The sequence below is a fragment of the Lolium rigidum genome, chromosome 3, assembly GCF_022539505.1.
Source record: "Lolium rigidum isolate FL_2022 chromosome 3, APGP_CSIRO_Lrig_0.1, whole genome shotgun sequence".
NCBI classification, from domain to species: Eukaryota; Viridiplantae; Streptophyta; class Magnoliopsida; order Poales; family Poaceae; genus Lolium; species Lolium rigidum.
Window position 1 is genome coordinate 287,868,981 of NC_061510.1, and position 17,899 is coordinate 287,886,879.

At 47.5% G+C, this 17,899-nt stretch overlaps 2 protein-coding genes across 2 annotated transcripts; both read left to right on the forward strand.

Moving 5' to 3' along the window:
• The first annotated feature begins 440 nt into the window (after window positions 1–440).
• LOC124699630 lies at window positions 441–1,653 on the forward strand. Its single transcript, XM_047231902.1, has 2 exons — window positions 441–1,077; window positions 1,554–1,653. The coding sequence occupies exons 1-2, from the start codon at window positions 546–548 to the stop codon at window positions 1,574–1,576; spliced, it is 555 nt and encodes a 184-aa protein (XP_047087858.1). The 5' UTR covers window positions 441–545; the 3' UTR covers window positions 1,577–1,653.
• An 11,453-nt stretch (window positions 1,654–13,106) lies between these two features.
• LOC124696636 (F-box/LRR-repeat protein At3g26922-like) lies at window positions 13,107–15,865 on the forward strand. Its single transcript, XM_047229340.1, has 4 exons — window positions 13,107–14,015; window positions 14,357–14,518; window positions 14,602–14,794; window positions 15,512–15,865. Exons 1-4 carry the CDS (start codon window positions 13,107–13,109, stop codon window positions 15,526–15,528), a joined length of 1,281 nt encoding a protein of 426 aa, XP_047085296.1. The 3' UTR covers window positions 15,529–15,865.
• The last annotated feature ends 2,034 nt before the right edge of the window (window positions 15,866–17,899 follow it).

Consider the following 17,899-nt stretch of genomic DNA (forward strand, 5'->3'; position numbering starts at 1 on the left):
GCCGGCGCTTGACTCTTCTCCTCCTCGTCTTGCTCTCTCCCTCCGTCCCCCGAACTACTAACTCGCCGGAGAGGGGTTTGAATATCTGCGGAAGGGAGCTTCTCTGATGCTCGGAGAAGCGAGTGCTGGCCGGAGTGCACCGTCTGGGGAGTGGAGCTCTCAAGCCTTCCGCACCGCGGCCGCCGGCGTCCACTAGACCCGAGGTACTACAGTAAGAATACTGGATCTTGCCCACGTCTTCCGCCTGGTTGCTCTGTCTGATTCCGCCCCCGCAGCTTGGCTGCTCCGGCGCGGGCCACCTGTTCGACGGAATGGCTGAGAGGCACGAAGACGCCGGAGACAGCAAACCGGATCTGGACGGCGGCGAGGACTACATCGGCGCCCTCCCGGACGTGCTCCTCCAGCAGGTGCTGTCGCTCCTGCCCTCTCGCGAGGCCGTGCGGACGTGCGTGCTCGCCGCCCGCTGGCGCACGCTCTGGAAGGCCGTGCCCTCCATCCGTATCAACTCTGCCGGCGAGATATACCGCAACCCTCTGGCGCTGAGCATGTTTGCCAATTACCTGCTTCTCCTCCGCGACCGGACGGCCCTGCATGAATGCGAGATCAACTCGTACTACGGCGGGGACACCGAGGAGGCGTTCCGCTACATCGAGCTCTGGATGCGTTATGCTGTGTCGTGCCAAGCTCGGGTGCTCCGGGTTCATGTCAAAAATGAGGTCAAGGACCTGTGTCTGTCAAACGTGTCTCTTCTCGCCCAGCACCTGGCAAGGCTGGAGCTCTGCAGCGTTGAGGTTGGGGGATGCTTCCTGGATTTTTCGGGCTGCCCGGCACTGAAGGTCTTGAAGATGGAACATTGCACGATAAACGCCGGGAGGATCTCGTCACTATCGCTAAGCCATCTCATCATCTGCTATGGAAGTTTTATAGCCAATGGCCGCACTCGCATCTCTGCCCCAAGTCTTGTTACCTTGGAACTAGATGAGTTTATGGGTTATACTCCTCTGCTTGAGCCTATGCCGTCACTGACAAGGGCATTTCTCAGGTTTGGAGAAACCTGCCTTGATCGTTGTGATAACGGTAATTTCTTTGGGGACTGTGGCAGTCAGTTTTGTGGTGGTTGCTCCTATAGTAAGTACTATTACGGCAATCACGATTGCGTGCTTCTTCAAGGTTTATCGGGGATAAAGAATTTAGAGTTTATAAGTCAATCTCAATTGGTATGCCTGCATTTTTCCTTACTACTGTACTGTTGTTCTTTGCCATCTGGTACACCTGTTCTTCAAATCAGTTTATGGTTCTTACCAGTTCTCACTTTAAATTGCTAGTGTACCCATAAAGACATGCATTTTTTAAAGAATTGGCTGTATGCTCTACTTGCAAACCTCACTAAACCTGAAACTTGAAAAATCAGTTGTGGGGTATAAACATCTGAATCTGCCAACACTTAAATCACCTATGGGAAAATAATAACCGCACAAAAACATATACATATTAAATTAACACGTCTGAAATTGTATCTTGAATAGTTCTTTAATACTCTACACTTTCTCCAGTTTATCGGAAGGATGGATTTTAAATGGCACGTTATGTTTAGCCAGTTGAAAACATTGTTGCTTAGTGAGTGGTGCATGGCTGCAGACTTCAGTGGACTAATTTACTTTGTCCAGCACTCGCCAGTTCTAGAGAGGCTTACCCTTCAGCTTAAATATTATGAGGTATATGGTACTCAAGAATTATAGATTTTTTCTTTGAAGTTATTTCCATGTGTTGTTGATTAATTTCAGTAAAATATTTTGTTTGCTGCAGGAAGAATCTGCGACCGAAACAGAAGAAAGCTACAACCCAAGGCCACGATTCTTGGTATCGAAGCATCTAAAGGTAGTTGAAATCAAATGTCGCAAGGAAGGCGAAAAGATTCACCAGATTGTAAAGATCCTTGGTACCCATGGAGTACCTCCTGAGCGCATTAACATCAAGCCGAATTTCCATGATTATGGCCTCGGGTGTAAGTAACTAACTACACATTTTACTAAATTATGTTTATGGAATATGTATGCGTGTTCTTAAATTAGCATTGGGCAAAGTTATTTGATTAATTTAGAAAATTTAAGTCTGAACTCCGCATTACTTAAAAATTGGAAAAGTAAGCATCCATCATTCGGTGAATCTAGAAATGAGGAAGTTTCTATTGGACTGTTACGTCACATCCACCTAACATATATCAGTAAATATCTAAAGCTAAGCTCTAGCATCATTTGGGCTTAATTTACCATTTGTGCTACTTATCATGCATAATCAACCTTATTGACCCCATCTCTCGGGCAACAACTACAGCCGCGTCAGGTGTTTGTTGGCTTTTTATCATGCCTATATTGTTTTGACTTGTGAGAGGGTAATGTTTGATTAGCATAGCAATCACAGTTATGTACCAAATTAGTCCATATTATATTATTATAATGAGATAGTTTTGCCTTGAGGTGCTCTTAGTTTTCTTCGAGGACAAGGGCGGTTGTCAATTAATAGAGCACCCATCTAGCATTCACATAACTAGAACAAGCTTTTATGTGGGCCAATCATCCAATTGAGTTTTGTATAAAATATTTTCTGCATTTAGTGTGGCCTTTCCATTTCTGTGATTGTACCTTCCCATTTTTTGGTGTGGCCTTTCATAACTTGCATCTTTTATTCTTTATACAGGTTTCAGTTTTGAGTAAAAGTAGTTCAGCTAGTCAACTAGTATCTTGCTCATTTGCACTGAATGCCACTAAATTTGGTGCCGTGAGGTTGCTGCGTTCTGTCTACCGGGGTTGGATCATGCGCCTCTCTGTTCCTTTCTGAAGAACTCAATATAGAATTTCTTATGTGAGTTGCTTGGATGCACTTACATCTAAATAGATTTCTTGTTTCCTGAACTTGATATCTGGTCTGAACGGATTTCCGTCTTGGACATCTGAGTTTTAGTTAGTTGTTTCAGGACTTATCTAGCACTATAACTTATGTTGATATGTATTGTACTATGAAGTAAACTTTGATGATGCTTAAAGATGTTTTGCAGACTATGTATTTACCTGAAAATATTTGGCAACGCTCAGGGGATGCGAATAGATTGGAGTTCTTTGGTGGATAGTAAATAATGGGAAAATATTGAACACTTAAAAAAATCTATTTTTATTTTTTGACAGTGTACATATTTGTGTCTTTTACATGTCTGCAAATTTTCTTGTAGAGAAAACATGTGCTGTGTTGTGGAAAAATATTACACTGTAAAAAGCAATTTCGGAGCACAAAATTATCTTTTTTGCACAGGTTACAAAAAATATAATATTTTCTTTATACTTTGTGGGAACATAGGACATGAACATGTAGATGTGATAATTTTCTATGTATTCTTTTATATGTAAAAAAGCCTTTATAAAAGCAGGAGCATATGCTCTTGGGCACCGTTTTGAATTTCCAAATCTTGACATATAATAAAATGCAGAAACATCGATAGAAAGAGTGGAGTTGAAAAGGTACAGGATACTACATGAACCACTACTAGAAAATTGCCTGTTAGTGGTGCACCTAAAATGGTTAGCGGTGGCGTACCATGGTGCGCCACTCCTATCACACCACTGGTAAGTGTTAGTAGTTGGGCCACTACTAACAATTTGGTGTGCCACTGTTAACTCTTCTTAGTGCGCCACTACTAATCTTTAGGGTGTTAACCCTGCTTAGTGCGCCACTACTAATCTTTATGGTGCGCCATTAGTAAATTTTGAAATTTGAATCTGGATCCAGATCTGGATCCAGCACCATGTTTTCGTGATTTTTTTGCTCGTCGTTTTACTTATTTTTGTTTTTTTTTGAATTATTTGTTTCGCTCATCTAGCACCAATTTTTTTGCTCTTTTGTTTTTCCAATTAGAAGGGCCATGAGAGAGGTTGGAGGATGGAGAAGAGAGGGAGGAGAGGATGGAAAGGAAAGAGGATGGTGAGGAGAGAAGAGGATGGAGAATGGATGAGAGAAGAGGAAGGAGGAGAGGAGGGTCGCTGGAGTGCTTGGAGGAGAGGAGGAAGGGGCGCTGAAGTGGAGCAGAGGAAGGAGGAGAGGAGGAAGGGGCACTGGTGACATAGGAGGTTTGTGATTCTAAGCGGGCTATGATGGCCTTTTCACGCGCAATTTGTTGAGTCGTCTTCTCGCTGAAAGCATTTTCAGCGACATGGAGCCTTTCCCGAAGATCTCCAACAGAGGCAGCGTCTTGCTCAGCTTTCTTCCGAGCTTTTTTTGCTTTGATCAAGCTTGACAGCAAGATCATCAGCGTGTTTGTTAGCTTTGGCAAGGGCCTCTGGCGGAAGGAGAAGTTGTAGGAATGTTAAGTCAAAATACAATACAGTCTAGTCAAGGGTGCAGGAAGCAAGGTTTACCTTTCAAATCTTCGACAGTATCACGGTACCCAATAAATTGAGTACCGAGATTGATGAAATGTTTCATCAGAGGTTGCAAAGAGAAAGTCGACAGATAAGCTCAAATGGGAAAACCTCGACAAACGATAAACAATATAGGTGCAAGAAAACTTACATCATCCAAGGAAGGAGTCGTCGAACTCCTGGCCAAAAAGTCGTGGCTCTCGCCAAGCCCAGTCCTTGGTTTTTTCGGTGAAGGAGCTCGGGGGCTGGCGACCGGAGTCGATATTTCCCTATCTTGATGGCGGGAAGGTGAAGGTTCCTCAGCAGCACGCCGTGCTTCCGAAAGAACCAAAGTATTCGACGTGCTCGTCGAAGCCGTCATATTAGCAACAGGTTCTTCTTCTTCCTCGCCACTATCAAGGAAGAAAAGTGAGAATGTTCACACGAAATATGCAACCATAGGAAGCAGCGTAACTTACGAGCTAACGATAGCATCCTCGTAAGGGAAGAAGCCACTTTCCTCCTCGGGGGAAGTTTCCTCGACAGGTGACCCACTGGGTTTTGAGGTGCCGGAATCCTCGACTTCACCCCTTTTTCTCTTGTTCCTTGGAGAAATAGCGGAAGGAGGAGAGAGTGCTGATTCAGAAGCTTCTGATTTAGTCTCTTTCTCGGAGGAAGCCGCGGATTTGTTAGATGCATCGACTTCACTCTCGAAAGGAGTAGATTCTTGCGGGTCGTCGTGGACAATGGCTCGTTCTTCTACTTCTCCGCCTTCGCGAAGGGGAGGAAGAGAAGCCGAGACTTGATGGTTCTACAGGGACAAGTATATAAACAAATACACAAAACATAAACAATATAGAGCAGTCGAAAAAGAGAAGAGCAACTTGAAGGAAATGTCATTTAACTTGGGAAGGGGGTGGCTACCGTTGTATGGCTCCACCCGACAGGAGGTTGGAACCTCATCTTTCTTGCTCAACGAAGAAAAGCGTCGAATAAGCTTTTCCAGGTCCTTCACGGCAAGGTCCTTGGAAATGCGATCAACGTCTTCCTTGCCGACGATACATCCAAAGAAGATTTTTGCGAGTCTGCAGAGGCTGCACCCTGATCCTAAGGAAATACGCGGTAATCTGAATACCCGACAGTTCTTTACCGTGGGTATTCTGGAGTTGGTGGATGCGTTTCATCAAAGCGTCGGTAGCTGTTCTTTCTTCGGCAGAAGCTTCAGCGTCCCAGGACCGGCGTCTGCTGATTTTTGCGGCACCATCAAAAGGAGCAATGTTGTATTCCTGATTGCCGGCAGATTCATCTTTGATGTACAACCACCTCTTGCGCCATCCTTGGACGGAGTCGGGGAACTTGACATCAAAGTAATCTATGTCGGGTCGGACGCAAATGCATACGCCGCCTACATTATAGACAACGCTGCGAGAGTTGTTGCGCCGGAGATAAAAGATACGCTTCCACGGGCCCCGATGGGGATGGGTCCCGAGAAAGCATTCGTAGAGGGTGATAAAGAGGGAGATGTGGAGGATGGAATTTGAGGTAAGTTGGTGCAGCTGAATCCCATAAACAAATAGAAGTCCACGAAGAAATTCATGGACGGGGGTGGAGAGACCGCGGATAAGATGGTCAACGAAGGTTACCCGATATAGGATTTGAGGCTTTGGAGCGCTCTCGTCGCCGGGGAAGATGAGGGAGTCCTCCTTTGGCGCCAAGCCAAGCTTCTTGAGGCTCCTCTTGTCCTGGTTGGAGAGCTTAGATCTCTCTCATCCGAAGATCTCCACATCCTCCATAGCAGCAGTGGTCTTTGGAGCAGAGTGCTTGGCTAGCCTTAGGCGTGGAGGCATGGAGCGAGCTTTGGCGGAAAAAGAGAGTGTTTGGCGGCGCAGGTGAGCGGAGCTTGAGGATGGCAATGGCGAAGGAGAGAGAGAGAAGACTGGAAGAAGATGATGGTTTATAGGAACGGATTGATTCATCGCACCGTTAAATGGAAAGGAAATGAATTTGATGTCTTCCACGTGTTTACAAGGGCAAAGGAGTCTTTTTTACTTTGAGGTAACTAAACAGGCGCTACAGCACGCGCGCCAGAAAAAGCGGAGGACGTGTGTCCCCACTTGCGTAACGTGTCAAACGACGCAGTGTTAAGGACCCACAGGTCAGTGACAGGATAGAACCCACGCCTTCCCAATACAGCGATCGTGGCCATCGTCAGCACTGATGTCACTACAAGGGAAATTTCGACTGCAATTCTTCGAAGATTGGCGACAAAGGAGTTTTTATGATACAAACAAAATAATTTCGGGAGCCTTTGATCAAACACAAGTTTTTGTTCAAAGGCTCGGGGGCTACTTTTTGAAGGAAGATTGATATGGAGTTGATACAAGAGATAGTAAAGGTGAGCCTACAGCCAAGTATAAATACTCGACTGTAAACTCGGGGGCTACTTCCATCGGGAGCGCTGGTCGCGCACCCGATAAAGATGGAAAATATAAAAATTATCAATATAGCGACAAGATGGTAAAAAGGTGAGCCTACAACCAAGCACAAGTACTTGGCTGTAGCCACGGGGGCTACTCCCATCGGGAACGCTTGTCGCGTACCCGATGAAACTGAATGAATCAAAATAGGTATATTTCGAGTTATGATAATAACTCTTCATATACTCCCATCAGAAGGACAGGATAATAAGTCATCATATGACTCGGATAAATGTGACATTCCAACAGCCGAAAAATGCACTCGACAATATATTCTCGGAGCGCTTCAGTCGCGATTAAATCTCTGAATGCCGTAATACTTTACGAAGGTAAGACCCCGGGATCCGTCCTGTGTGGCGTAGTATCGCACATGAATGCTCTCTGCTACTTTTTTCAGTATCAACAGATGCGAAGAAAAATCCTAACGGACGCGTTAGGTACTCGATAAAATATGACTGGAATTCGCCATATGGTAAGACCTTAAGCGGCACATGTCGAGTTACGCTAGTATACCGAGGTCAGGTCCAGGGACTTGACCTTGAAGTAGGTTTTTGCAGGATTGCCACGAGAGCAGTTAACTGATACCTGATCCGTCAGATGAACCAGCCCCATCTACCATAATCCCTGTACAATATATGATTATTATTCAGTGACTCGAAGAAACTATGTGTTAATTGTAATGATGGAGATTTTACTTTATTCTTCGATTAAAGCAAAATCTCGGGGTCCCCAATGGGCCTGCCGAAGATGGTACCCGGGGTTTACTAAAGGCCCATGAGTCGACGAATATGAAGCTCGGAAGCCCAATTAGCTGTTGATGTGAAAGATAGAATTGTATTAGGAATAAAGAGATTTGTAACTTTACGGGTCGAACTCAAAGAGTCTCCCGGAATCTGTAACTTGTGTAATACGAAACCCTCGGCTCCGCCTCATATATAAGTGGGAGTCGAGGGACGAAGAGATGATCGATTTCATTGTCAACATAACCCTAGTTTTTTAGCAGTCGAGTACTTTTCCGGCTGAAACCCTCGAGATCTACTTGCCCTCTACTTCCACGAAAACCCTAGTCTACAATCCGTAGACATTGACAAGTCGATACCTTGTCAATTGGAGTGGAACAGATGAAGGAGAGGATTGAGGAGAGGAGGACCAGAGGATGCAGGAGAAGAGGAGGAGAGGATGAAGGAGAGGAATCTGTGGAGGAGGGAGGAGTGAGGTGGATAAGATAGTAGTGGGGGTGAAAGGACACGGAAGCCGCCTCGAGGGGGTTGAATAGGCAGCTTAAAACTTTTACGAATATGGCTTAACAAATACGGAATAAAACTAGTGTTTAATTTGTCAAGCACAAAACCTATATAACTAGGGTCACCTATGTGCACCAAAAACTTATGCTAAGCAATACAAGAAACTATGTGATAGCAAGATATATAACTTCAAGCACGAAGGCTATCACAATGTGAAGTGCATAAGTAAAGTGCTAAGCAATACAAGAAATTTACCCTATGTTTGAACGTATTGCGTGTGGTTCTGTTTGAATTCGTCTATATTTGTTCAAAATTTTCATCCATCATGGACTCGCTGCTAGGAAAATAGGTCTTTCCAGACCAAACTTTACATCCATCTGATACTAACGCCAGATTTCGGCCCGAGGAGCCCAACGACTGAAGATGCTCTAAGGATTCAATCGATCATACGGCGACCGATCGGCCACACGTACGCTGATAGGATCTGATTAGGTTTTACGCGCTGCCGATTAGAGCAAATAGCGTGAGCTGAGCAGCGCAGCTAGCTCAGCTAGTACCTACACGGATTGACTGATTGATACGCAACAAATAATCTAGCTTGCTCAGGTAGTACATGCAGTGATGCAGTGCATGGATACTACTCTCTCTCGCGCTAGCTTTGATCGGTGCTCATCGCTGCTGATCACTGATGTAGCTACCTGGTTGGCAACTAGTCTGCCGATCGGCAGCTGGCCGGCCGATCGATAGGTCTTATATAAAAAAATCACGTGAAACATACTGAACTTACGCATCGAAACGCATCTAGATATACGCATTTTTTAGACGGAAGGCTCGAAATGAGCCCGGCTTTGAATTAACGAAGCCATCAACCGGCTAGGAAGTACACCAGAAGTTACAACACACACGCGCCAAACGCAAACCGAAACCCAAACAAAAGACAACACATATAACATCAAGCCCGCTGAAGCGACAACTTGATCCATGAAGAGGGAGCCTTGTCTTCTGCAGCACCGGAGCAATCGCGGCCATGTCCACACCAACAAATCTCCACCGCACCAAGACTGCAATCCACGGGGAACTTCAACAACGGGCCGGCCAACTGGCAGAGCTTGAGGATCCAAAGGAGGGAGGGGTCTTGCGGCGCCGCCTCCAAGAAGGTGAATGGCGCAAGTATGCGTCATCGTCGCCGGCAGAGACAAAGGTCCTGCAAAGTTTTCACCCAGACCCGAGAGCCACCACCCCTGGAGCTCGGGCTAGGTCCAGACCAAGAACACAACATCTTCCCCTGGCGTTGGGATAAGCACACCGGCAAGACCACGACCAGACGCCGACCTAGCAAAGCCCCCCAAGGCGCTAGGGAGGACATCAGCTACCGCAGCAAACCGTGTAAAAGTAGCCAGGCCGACGCTGCGAGATGGCTGCGACACCAGCGGGAGATCACAGGGTGATCCACAAGACACTTCCAGAGAGGCATGCCCAAAGCGAAGCCCCCAAGAATAGAAGGCTGAGACGGAGGGATGGAGCCCATCACTACGATCAGGAGAGACATCATCAGGACGCCTTCAACAAGGGAACGACACCCGCAGGTGTCGCCGTCACCGGCACAGGCCACAGCCATGTGCAGCTTTCGCCGAGGTCCAAAACCCGATCAATGTTCCAGCCGCCATCACGAGGACGTAGAGCAGACAGAGCAGAAATCACTGCCGCGCCCCCAACCAAAGTCGAAACCTGAACTAGCCCCAACTAGACTCAACCGCAAGGTGTACGCCAACTGGCTGGCAATGCCCGGCCAGGCCCAAATCTAGACATCAACGACGCTAGATCGGCGGCAACCCGACGACCCCACCATCCCCATGGCGTCAACACCTGCACAGGCACGACCAAACTGATCGGAGGGAAAAAAAACCAGACTTTAGCCGCCGGGGGCAGCTGCAGTACTGGGCAAGCTGCCAAGCCGGCGAGCAAGCGGCGGCCCAGGGACCCATCCCACAAAGCCAACCAGGACATAGCCCCCAAGCTACACCAAAACCGCCGGAGAGCCCCCGAGAAACTGGGACTCCGACGTCAATGGACATTAAGGTCGCCGGACCCGGGCCTGACGGAACAGGCACTGGCAACCACCAGCGGGCAAGGCCACCAGCAGCGAGAGGAGCCGGCCAGGCCCTAACAGGCCCAGATCTGGGCCCACAAGCCCAGATCCCACTGCCACGAGCAAACCCTAGGCGTCCACGCCGCCGGCGGACGAAGCAGCGGCGCGCACGAGGACCCTTCCCCGCCGCGGCCGACAGCCTCGCGGCCCCCCACGGCCGGAGCTGCGCCGGCCAGAGCCTCTTCCGGCGAGCCTCACCACGGCCAGGGCACGAACCGCCCCGTCGGGCCTTGCAGGCGCGCGGTGGGAGGGGAAAGCCGCCGCCACTAGCACCGCCCGGGCTTTGCCCGGCGGCTCCCGCCGGCGGCGGCGGAGGGGGAAGGGGGAGGAGCGGCGCTAGAGGTGGAGGAGGCGGGGGCGCCCCGGTCGCCCCACGGGGGGGGAGCGACGGGAGCGGGTTTGCGTGATATTTCTGACCAGATATACGCATTCAAAGTCCTCGAAAATTTCTTCCCGTCAAAATCAAATGTGATGTTTGGTGTATAGATGTTTGATCTTGAGTGCACGATTTTGAAGATATTGTAAAATATTTTGACACCACCACGTGAATCTTCAGAACCATCTACTCAGGATCAGACATTGGTTGCTGGAATTTAATGAAATTGCGACACATTCACGTGAAGAAACTCTATACAACAAACATCACATTTGAATTTGACGGGTAGAAATTCTGATTCGTCTGGAAATGATAATGTTTCACAAAATGCAAATTATTTGGTGATGCAAACTCGGAAACATTCTCATTGACCAGTCGGACATAATTCTTCTGTAGCGATGGCACTATTTTTCTTTGGCGCGATGGCTATTTAGAGCATCTCCAGTCGCGTCCCCCAAACCGTCTCCCAAACCGCGCCGGATCGAGCGTTTGGGGGACGTGTTTCGTTCGTGCCGCGTTTGGGGGACGTCGCTCCCCAGCCGCGTCCCACAAACGCCGCCCCCAAACATTTAAAATAATTTTTCTTGGCATTTGAGGACGTGGGCATAGCCCAGTGGTTGGGGTCGCAGTGGCGCACCCCAACGACCAGAGTTCGAATCCTGTCAGGAGCGAATATCTGGAATTCTCACGCCGAGGTCCCGCTTCTACTATATCATTTAGTGTCTAGTTCCTCCTAGCACTAATTCATTTTTAATTTTTCTTGGCATTTTTATTTCAATTTCCACAAACTAATACATAATTGGAAACGTGGTTTACACGAAGACATAGTTTGGAACATGGTTTTCCACAAACTAATACATAGTTTGAACCATGGTGGACACAAATATAAAATATTGCAAAGAAACTAAACCTAACTAGGTCGTGCATCGAAGGTTTCCTGTTCGCTGCTAAGAAAGAACACTCGAGGGCACACCCGAGTCACCTAAACCGGAAAATCCAGCGGGAGGATGGTGCCCTTGTTGGTTCTACCGATGAGGCGAACAGGCGTAAACCTCCGTGCACGTATTCGCTGCGAAGAAACAACACTCGGCCGTCCTCCTCGTCGGTGCCGTCGTCGTGGGAGTCCCCGTCGACGTGGTAGTCCCGGAGGCAGCACCTCTCGTCGAAGACCTTGACGCTCATGTCCCCGTTGCCGAAGTAGGAGAACACGAGGATGAAGCCGGCTTCGAGGCTGTGGTGGCGCGCGAACTTCTCCCAGCCGATGTTGAGGTACATCTTGCCGCGCGCGTCGTAGATCGCCTTGACGATCCACCGGCAGTAGATGCATCGTGCGCGGGCGTACGCCGCCGACGTACTCGGCGAAGGAGTCCGGCAGCCTCTGGATGCCGCGCGGGTCGCCCTTGAGGACGTGGACGAACTCGAACAGGACGTCCGGCTCCACGTCCATCTCCGACGATGAAGATGACGGCGTGGGAGGCGACGGCGAGCGTCCGCCTATGCCGCGGCCACGACCACGACCACGACCACGGCCGCGGCCGCGAGGTCGGCCTCCGCCTCTACCGGACATAGCGTCGAGTCTTGTTGAGAGATGGTGGCGGCTAGGGTTTGGGAGAGAGGCGCTAGGGTTTGTGTGTGAGAGGGACGATGAGAGGCGCCCCTTTTATAGGCCGGAGGGAGGCGGAGGAGCGGTGGCGCTCATTAACGCCGGCACGCGAGCTAGGCGCGACGGGACGCGTCGGCCGCGCCCTCTCGCGGGAACCGCACCGTCGGCCGCGCGCCAATAACTTCCGTCGCGAGGTAGGCGACGGTTAGGTTTAAATTAATTGTGCCGCTGACGGGTCGGCCCCGCCACTCCCCGCCTCGCTTTTCGTTGTGTCCGGCGTCCCCGGTGCGTCCCCTGTGGGACGGGGACGGGCTCGGGGCGCCGGACACCGTATAGGGGCGCGCCGGACAAAAAAAGGGCTTTGGGGACGTGGCTGGAACGCATTTTCTGTCCGGCGCGCCCCAAATCCCTTTGGGGGAGATGCTCCTATCGTGTTTTGCACGAACATTTGTTTTGAAGAGCATCACCATTTTAGCTCGTCTTGTTTTTCTGTCCATCATAACTTCTTCCATCTGCCCAAGTAGGGTTATTAATGGCGGACGCGGGCCGGCGCTGCGCTCGGTCAGGAGGTGCGATACTCGCGGCCATATACTCTTCTTCTCCTCGTCTTGCTCTGGAGTGGGGTTTGACTGTCTGAGGAAGAGGGCTTCTTTGATGCTGGGAGAAGCGAGCGCTGGCCGCAGCGCACGGTCTGGGGAGGGGAGCACTCACGCCTTCCGCACCGCGGCCGCCGGCGTCCACTAGAGGTGAGCTCCGGCAGTAGGAACACTGGATCTTGCCCACATTTTCCGCCTGGTTGCCCTGCCTAATTCCATTCCATCTTCCCCACCCAGCTTGGCTGCTCCGGCGCGGGCAACCTCTTCGACGGAATGGCTGAGACGTCCCAAGGCGACGGAATCAAGAAAGCATCTCCGGCTGGCAGCGACGACCGCATCGGCGCCCTGCCGGACGCGCTCCTACAGCAGGTGCTCTCCCTCCTGCCCTCTCGCGACGCTGTACGGACGTGCGTGCTCGCCGCCCGCTGGTGCACCCTCTGGAAGTCCGTGCCCTCCCTTCGCATCGGTGCTGCTGGCGAGAGATACGGGAGCGCGCACGCGCTCAGCAAGTTTGTCAGTCACCTGCTTCTCCTTCGCGACCGAACGCCTCTGCTTGAATGCGAGATCAATTCACATGATTGGTATCCTGACGGGGACACCGATGAGGCATTCCGGTACATTGAACTCTTGCTGCGCTACGCTTTATCCTGCCAAGTTCGGGTGCTCCGTGTGGATGTCAAAGAAGGTAGACGCTTGTGTCTATCCGACGTGTCTCTTCTCAGCGACTGCTTGACGAGTCTGGAGGTCTCCTTTGTAGAGGTTGTGGGACGCTTTCTGGATTTTTCGAGCTGCCCGGCATTGAAGGTGTTAAAGCTGAAACACTGTGCAATAGACGCTGACAGGATCTCCTCACAATCACTAACTAATCTTATCATCCATGATGTGACTTTTTGTTCCAATGGCCGCACTCGCATTTCTGCCCCAAGTCTTATTACCTTGCAGCTAGATAGCTTTACATGTCATACTCCTCTGCTTGAGCCTATGCCATCACTGGTAAGGGCATTTCTCAGGTTTGAAGAAAACTGTGATGATTATTGTGAGAACGATAATTACTTTGGGGACTGTGGCAGTGAGTCATGTGATGGTTGCTCCTACAGCAAGTTTTATGACAAGGATGATTGTGTGCTTCTCAAAGGTCTGTCGGGCACTGTGAATTTAGAGTTGATAAGTCCATCTTATCTGGTATGCCTGCACCTTTTCCAATTCGTATTGTTCTTTGGCATCTTCTACAACTGTTGTATAATTTACTGCATGGCTACTGCCAATCCTCACCTTAAATCACTAGTGTCACTATGAAGACATGTCCCATTTTAAATATCTATTATTGTAAAAGTGGCAGTATGCTCGACTTGCGAACCTCAGAAAACAGAAGCTTGCAAAAATAGTTGTGGTGCATGAACATCTGAGTCTGCTAACACTTAATCACCTATGAAAAAATAGAACCCGTAAAAATAATTCATGATAAATTAACACTTCTGAAATTGCATCTTGAATAGTTCTTTAATCCTCTGCACCTTCTCCAGTTTATTGGCAGGATGGATTTTAAATGGTGCGTTATGTTTAGCCAGTTGAAAACATTGTTGCTTAGTGACTGGTGTGTGGCTGCAAACTTCAGTGGACTAATTTACTTTGTCCAGCACTCGCCAATTCTAGAGAGACTTACCCTTCAGCTTGAATGTTATGAGGTACATGATTTTTAAGATTTTTTTCTTTGAAGTTATTTCCATATGTTGTTGATTAATGTCAGTAAATATTTTGTTTTCTACAGGAAGAAATTACGATCAAAAAAGAAGAAAGCTACAACCCAAGGTCACAATTCTTGGTATCGGAGCACCTAAAAGTAGTTGAAATCAATTGTCGCAAGGAAGATGAAACAATTCACCATATTGTAAAGATCCTTGGTACACATGGAGTACCTCCTGAGTGCATTAACATCAAATCGAATTTCCGTGGCCTCGTGCGTAAGTAACTAACAACACATTCCACTATTATTACGTTTCTGTAATCTGATGCGTGTCCTTAAATTAGCACTGAAAAACACATCTCATTAGTTTAGATAATCTAACTGTTAACATTGCATTAATTTAAAATTGGAAAAGTAAACTTCGTTCTTTTGGTGAAGCTAGAAATGAAGAAGTTTTCTATTGGACTGTTAAGTCACATCCACCTAACATATTTGGATAAGTATCTAAAGCTAAGCTCGAGCATCATTTGGGCTTAAGCACCATTGGTGCTACTACTTATCATGTATACCCAACGTTAACCTTAGTGACCTCACCTCTCGGGAAACAACTACAGCTGTTGCAGGTGCTTGTTGGCCTTTGTATTATGCCTATGTCGTTGTGTCTTGTGAGAGGATAATTTTTTATTAGCATAGCAATCACAGCTATTCACTAAATGCGGGAACACTTCATTAAGAGTCCATATTCTATCCTCACAATGAGATGGTTTTGCCATGAGATGCTCTTTGCTTACTTTGAGGACAAGGGCGGTTGCCAATTAATAGCGTACCCTTCCAGCTTTCACATGACTAGAACAAACTTCTATGTAGGCCAATCATCCAATTGGATTTTGTATAAAATATTTTCTGCATTTCAGCTCCCCTCTTCTCTTTAATTGTACCTTTCCCATTTCTTAGTGTGGCCTTTCATAACTTGCATCTTTTGTTCTTTATACAGGTTTCAGTTTCGAGTAAAGAAGTAGTTCCGCTAGTAAAATATTTCCTTGCTCATTAGCACTCTATGCCACTGAATTTGGTACCTTGACGTTGCTGCGTTCTGTCTACCAAGGTTGGATCTCTCTGTCCCATTCTGAAGAACTCAGAACATAATTTCTTATGTGACTTGCTTGGATGCACTTGGTTTGGTGCACATCTAAGTGGGTTGCTTATATCGTGAACTCAATATCAGTTCTGAACTGATTTCCCTGTTGGAATTCTTAGTTTTATTTTGATGTTTGAGGAACTTATCTAGTACCTGAACTCATGTAATATGGTATGTACGTTCTATCAAGTAAACTCGATTATGCTTAAAGAGGCCTTATGGACTGTTGTTTTTTGCCTGAAAGACAGTGTGGTATGCTGAGAAGAGGCAAACAGATTGGAGTTGATTGGATTGGTTTTTAACCCTACTTCCTTCATGTTGTGTTTGCTTTGCTTCGGGAGTCAGGTTTGGTTAGCAGGAATGCCTGATGGACAGATGTATGCTGCAACTCAAGGTAGTAACATATGCTGTTTCTCACTGAAATGCTGAAACTTGGTTTATTCTCAACTCTTGACATATGTAAAATCCAAGAACAACTTAGTGCACGAGGGGAGATATGACTTAGTTGATTCAAAGAGTGGAGTTGAGAAGATTCTAAATTAAGTGAACCAGGTCTATATAGAGTGGTTAATTCAAATATAGTGTGAATTAGCACTGATCGGATTGCAAACCCCAAATGCTGTAGAATTCTAGCTCACACATTTAGCAAGCAAAGTACACCCTCTATTACCGGTTACATGTTTGAAGAAAAACTTTGACTATTAATTTGATCAACAAAATATGAAATATAAGCCACAAAAATTATAACGCTGGATTCCAATAGAAAAAAAAAACTGGTTTGGGTAAAATGCATGCGAATTTGAGAGGTTTTGGTTGATTATATATATATATATATTTTACAATACCAAAACTTTACCGGAGGAAACCGGTACTCTGAGAGTACACGCAATACCATCTCTGTTCTCTTATACAGTATTATTTTCAAAATGTCAAACCATGTAAAGTTTGACCTAGTTCTTACAAAAAAAATCATTAGCATGTAAAATGCAAAATCATTATCATTACTTACATCTGGAACTATATTTACATATGATATTTATAGAATATCATATTTATTGATAGATTTTTTTCTAAAAGTTTGTTCAAACTTCATTTGACCTTTTTCAAAAACAATATATGCTTTATTTATTGAAATGGGGGAAGTATCTGCAGAGTTTCAAACCATGGTCTAACCAAGGCGATTTGATCTGTCAATCATGATAACAATTTTGATATCGATAAGACCGTGTGTGTGCATCGTACTCCACCACAACTACTCCAACGTCGGCTCGTCAAAAGTCCCATGTTCACGTTCCATCCTCTGCGAGGCTATTTCCAACGTCTTGTTGAGACGAGTCAGGTTCGAACTTCCAAGGCCAGTCTAGTACTGGTGTGCTCGTGTGAATGCTGTTGCGTTCCTGTGCTCGGTTCGTCTCGCCTCGTCTTCCTCCGATCCCAACTTAATTACTCCGTTGCTCGAGACAACTTAGTAGTACTTAACGAAGGATATGCATGCAGAGCGATTGGTGGGGGAGGGGAGACGATCCGGTGGCTGTGGTTAGATAAACTCGTTTGTTGCCTTCCTTCCCACCACCAACTGAGAACCAAGATGCCTTAGGGAGGTCTCCCTTCGTCTTCGTGCTCGGAGAACTGATCGTCTACTAAATCAGAGGTCAGAGCGAACCACCACTAACCACCGTGTTCGGCGTCCTGGAGGGGGAGCTAGCATTCAGGCCTTTTGCGCGGCGATCTCGTGAGGTATGTGAGTTTACACGTTGCGGAACATGGCTTCTTGTTCAATGTCGGGTTAAGATGATGACTTTGCTCCTTGTCATCCCATGTCCATCACTGCAGCAAACTGTTCGACGGAATGGCTGACAGGCTCAGCGACGATAGTATCAAGAAAGTGGAAGTGGATGATGACAAGGACCCCTTCGAGGACCTCCCGGAAGACGTGCTCCAGCTCTTGCTGTCGTTCCTGCCCTCGCGAGATGCTGTGAGGATGTCTGTGCTCGCTCGCCGCTGGCGCAACCTCTGGAAGTCCCTGACATCCCTGCGCATCTATACTGATGATGAGTACTACTATGATTACGAGAATGCCGAGGACTTCAACAATTTTGTTAACAAGCTACTTGAGTTCCGTGACAGGACTAGGGCCGGTCCTGGGATTTTAAGGGCCTGGGGCGAAACTAAAAACTAGGGCCCTAGAAGCGGGAAATGCACTTTGGCTCATAGAAGCATATGCTCCCATTATGTGAATACATA

Excerpts from the sequence above, each read along its gene's own strand:
- LOC124699630 (XM_047231902.1), top strand. The coding sequence starts at position 546 with ATGTTTGCCAATTACCTGCTTCTCCTCCGCGACCGGACGGCCCTGCAT. Across the intron at positions 1,078-1,553 it reads CCTTGATCGTTGTGATAACG|TTTATCGGAAGGATGGATTT; the intron begins GTAATTTCTTTG and ends CACTTTCTCCAG.
- LOC124696636 (XM_047229340.1), top strand. The coding sequence starts at position 13,107 with ATGGCTGAGACGTCCCAAGGCGACGGAATCAAGAAAGCATCTCCGGCT. Across the intron at positions 14,016-14,356 it reads TGATAAGTCCATCTTATCTG|TTTATTGGCAGGATGGATTT; the intron begins GTATGCCTGCAC and ends CACCTTCTCCAG. Across the intron at positions 14,519-14,601 it reads TTCAGCTTGAATGTTATGAG|GAAGAAATTACGATCAAAAA; the intron begins GTACATGATTTT and ends TGTTTTCTACAG.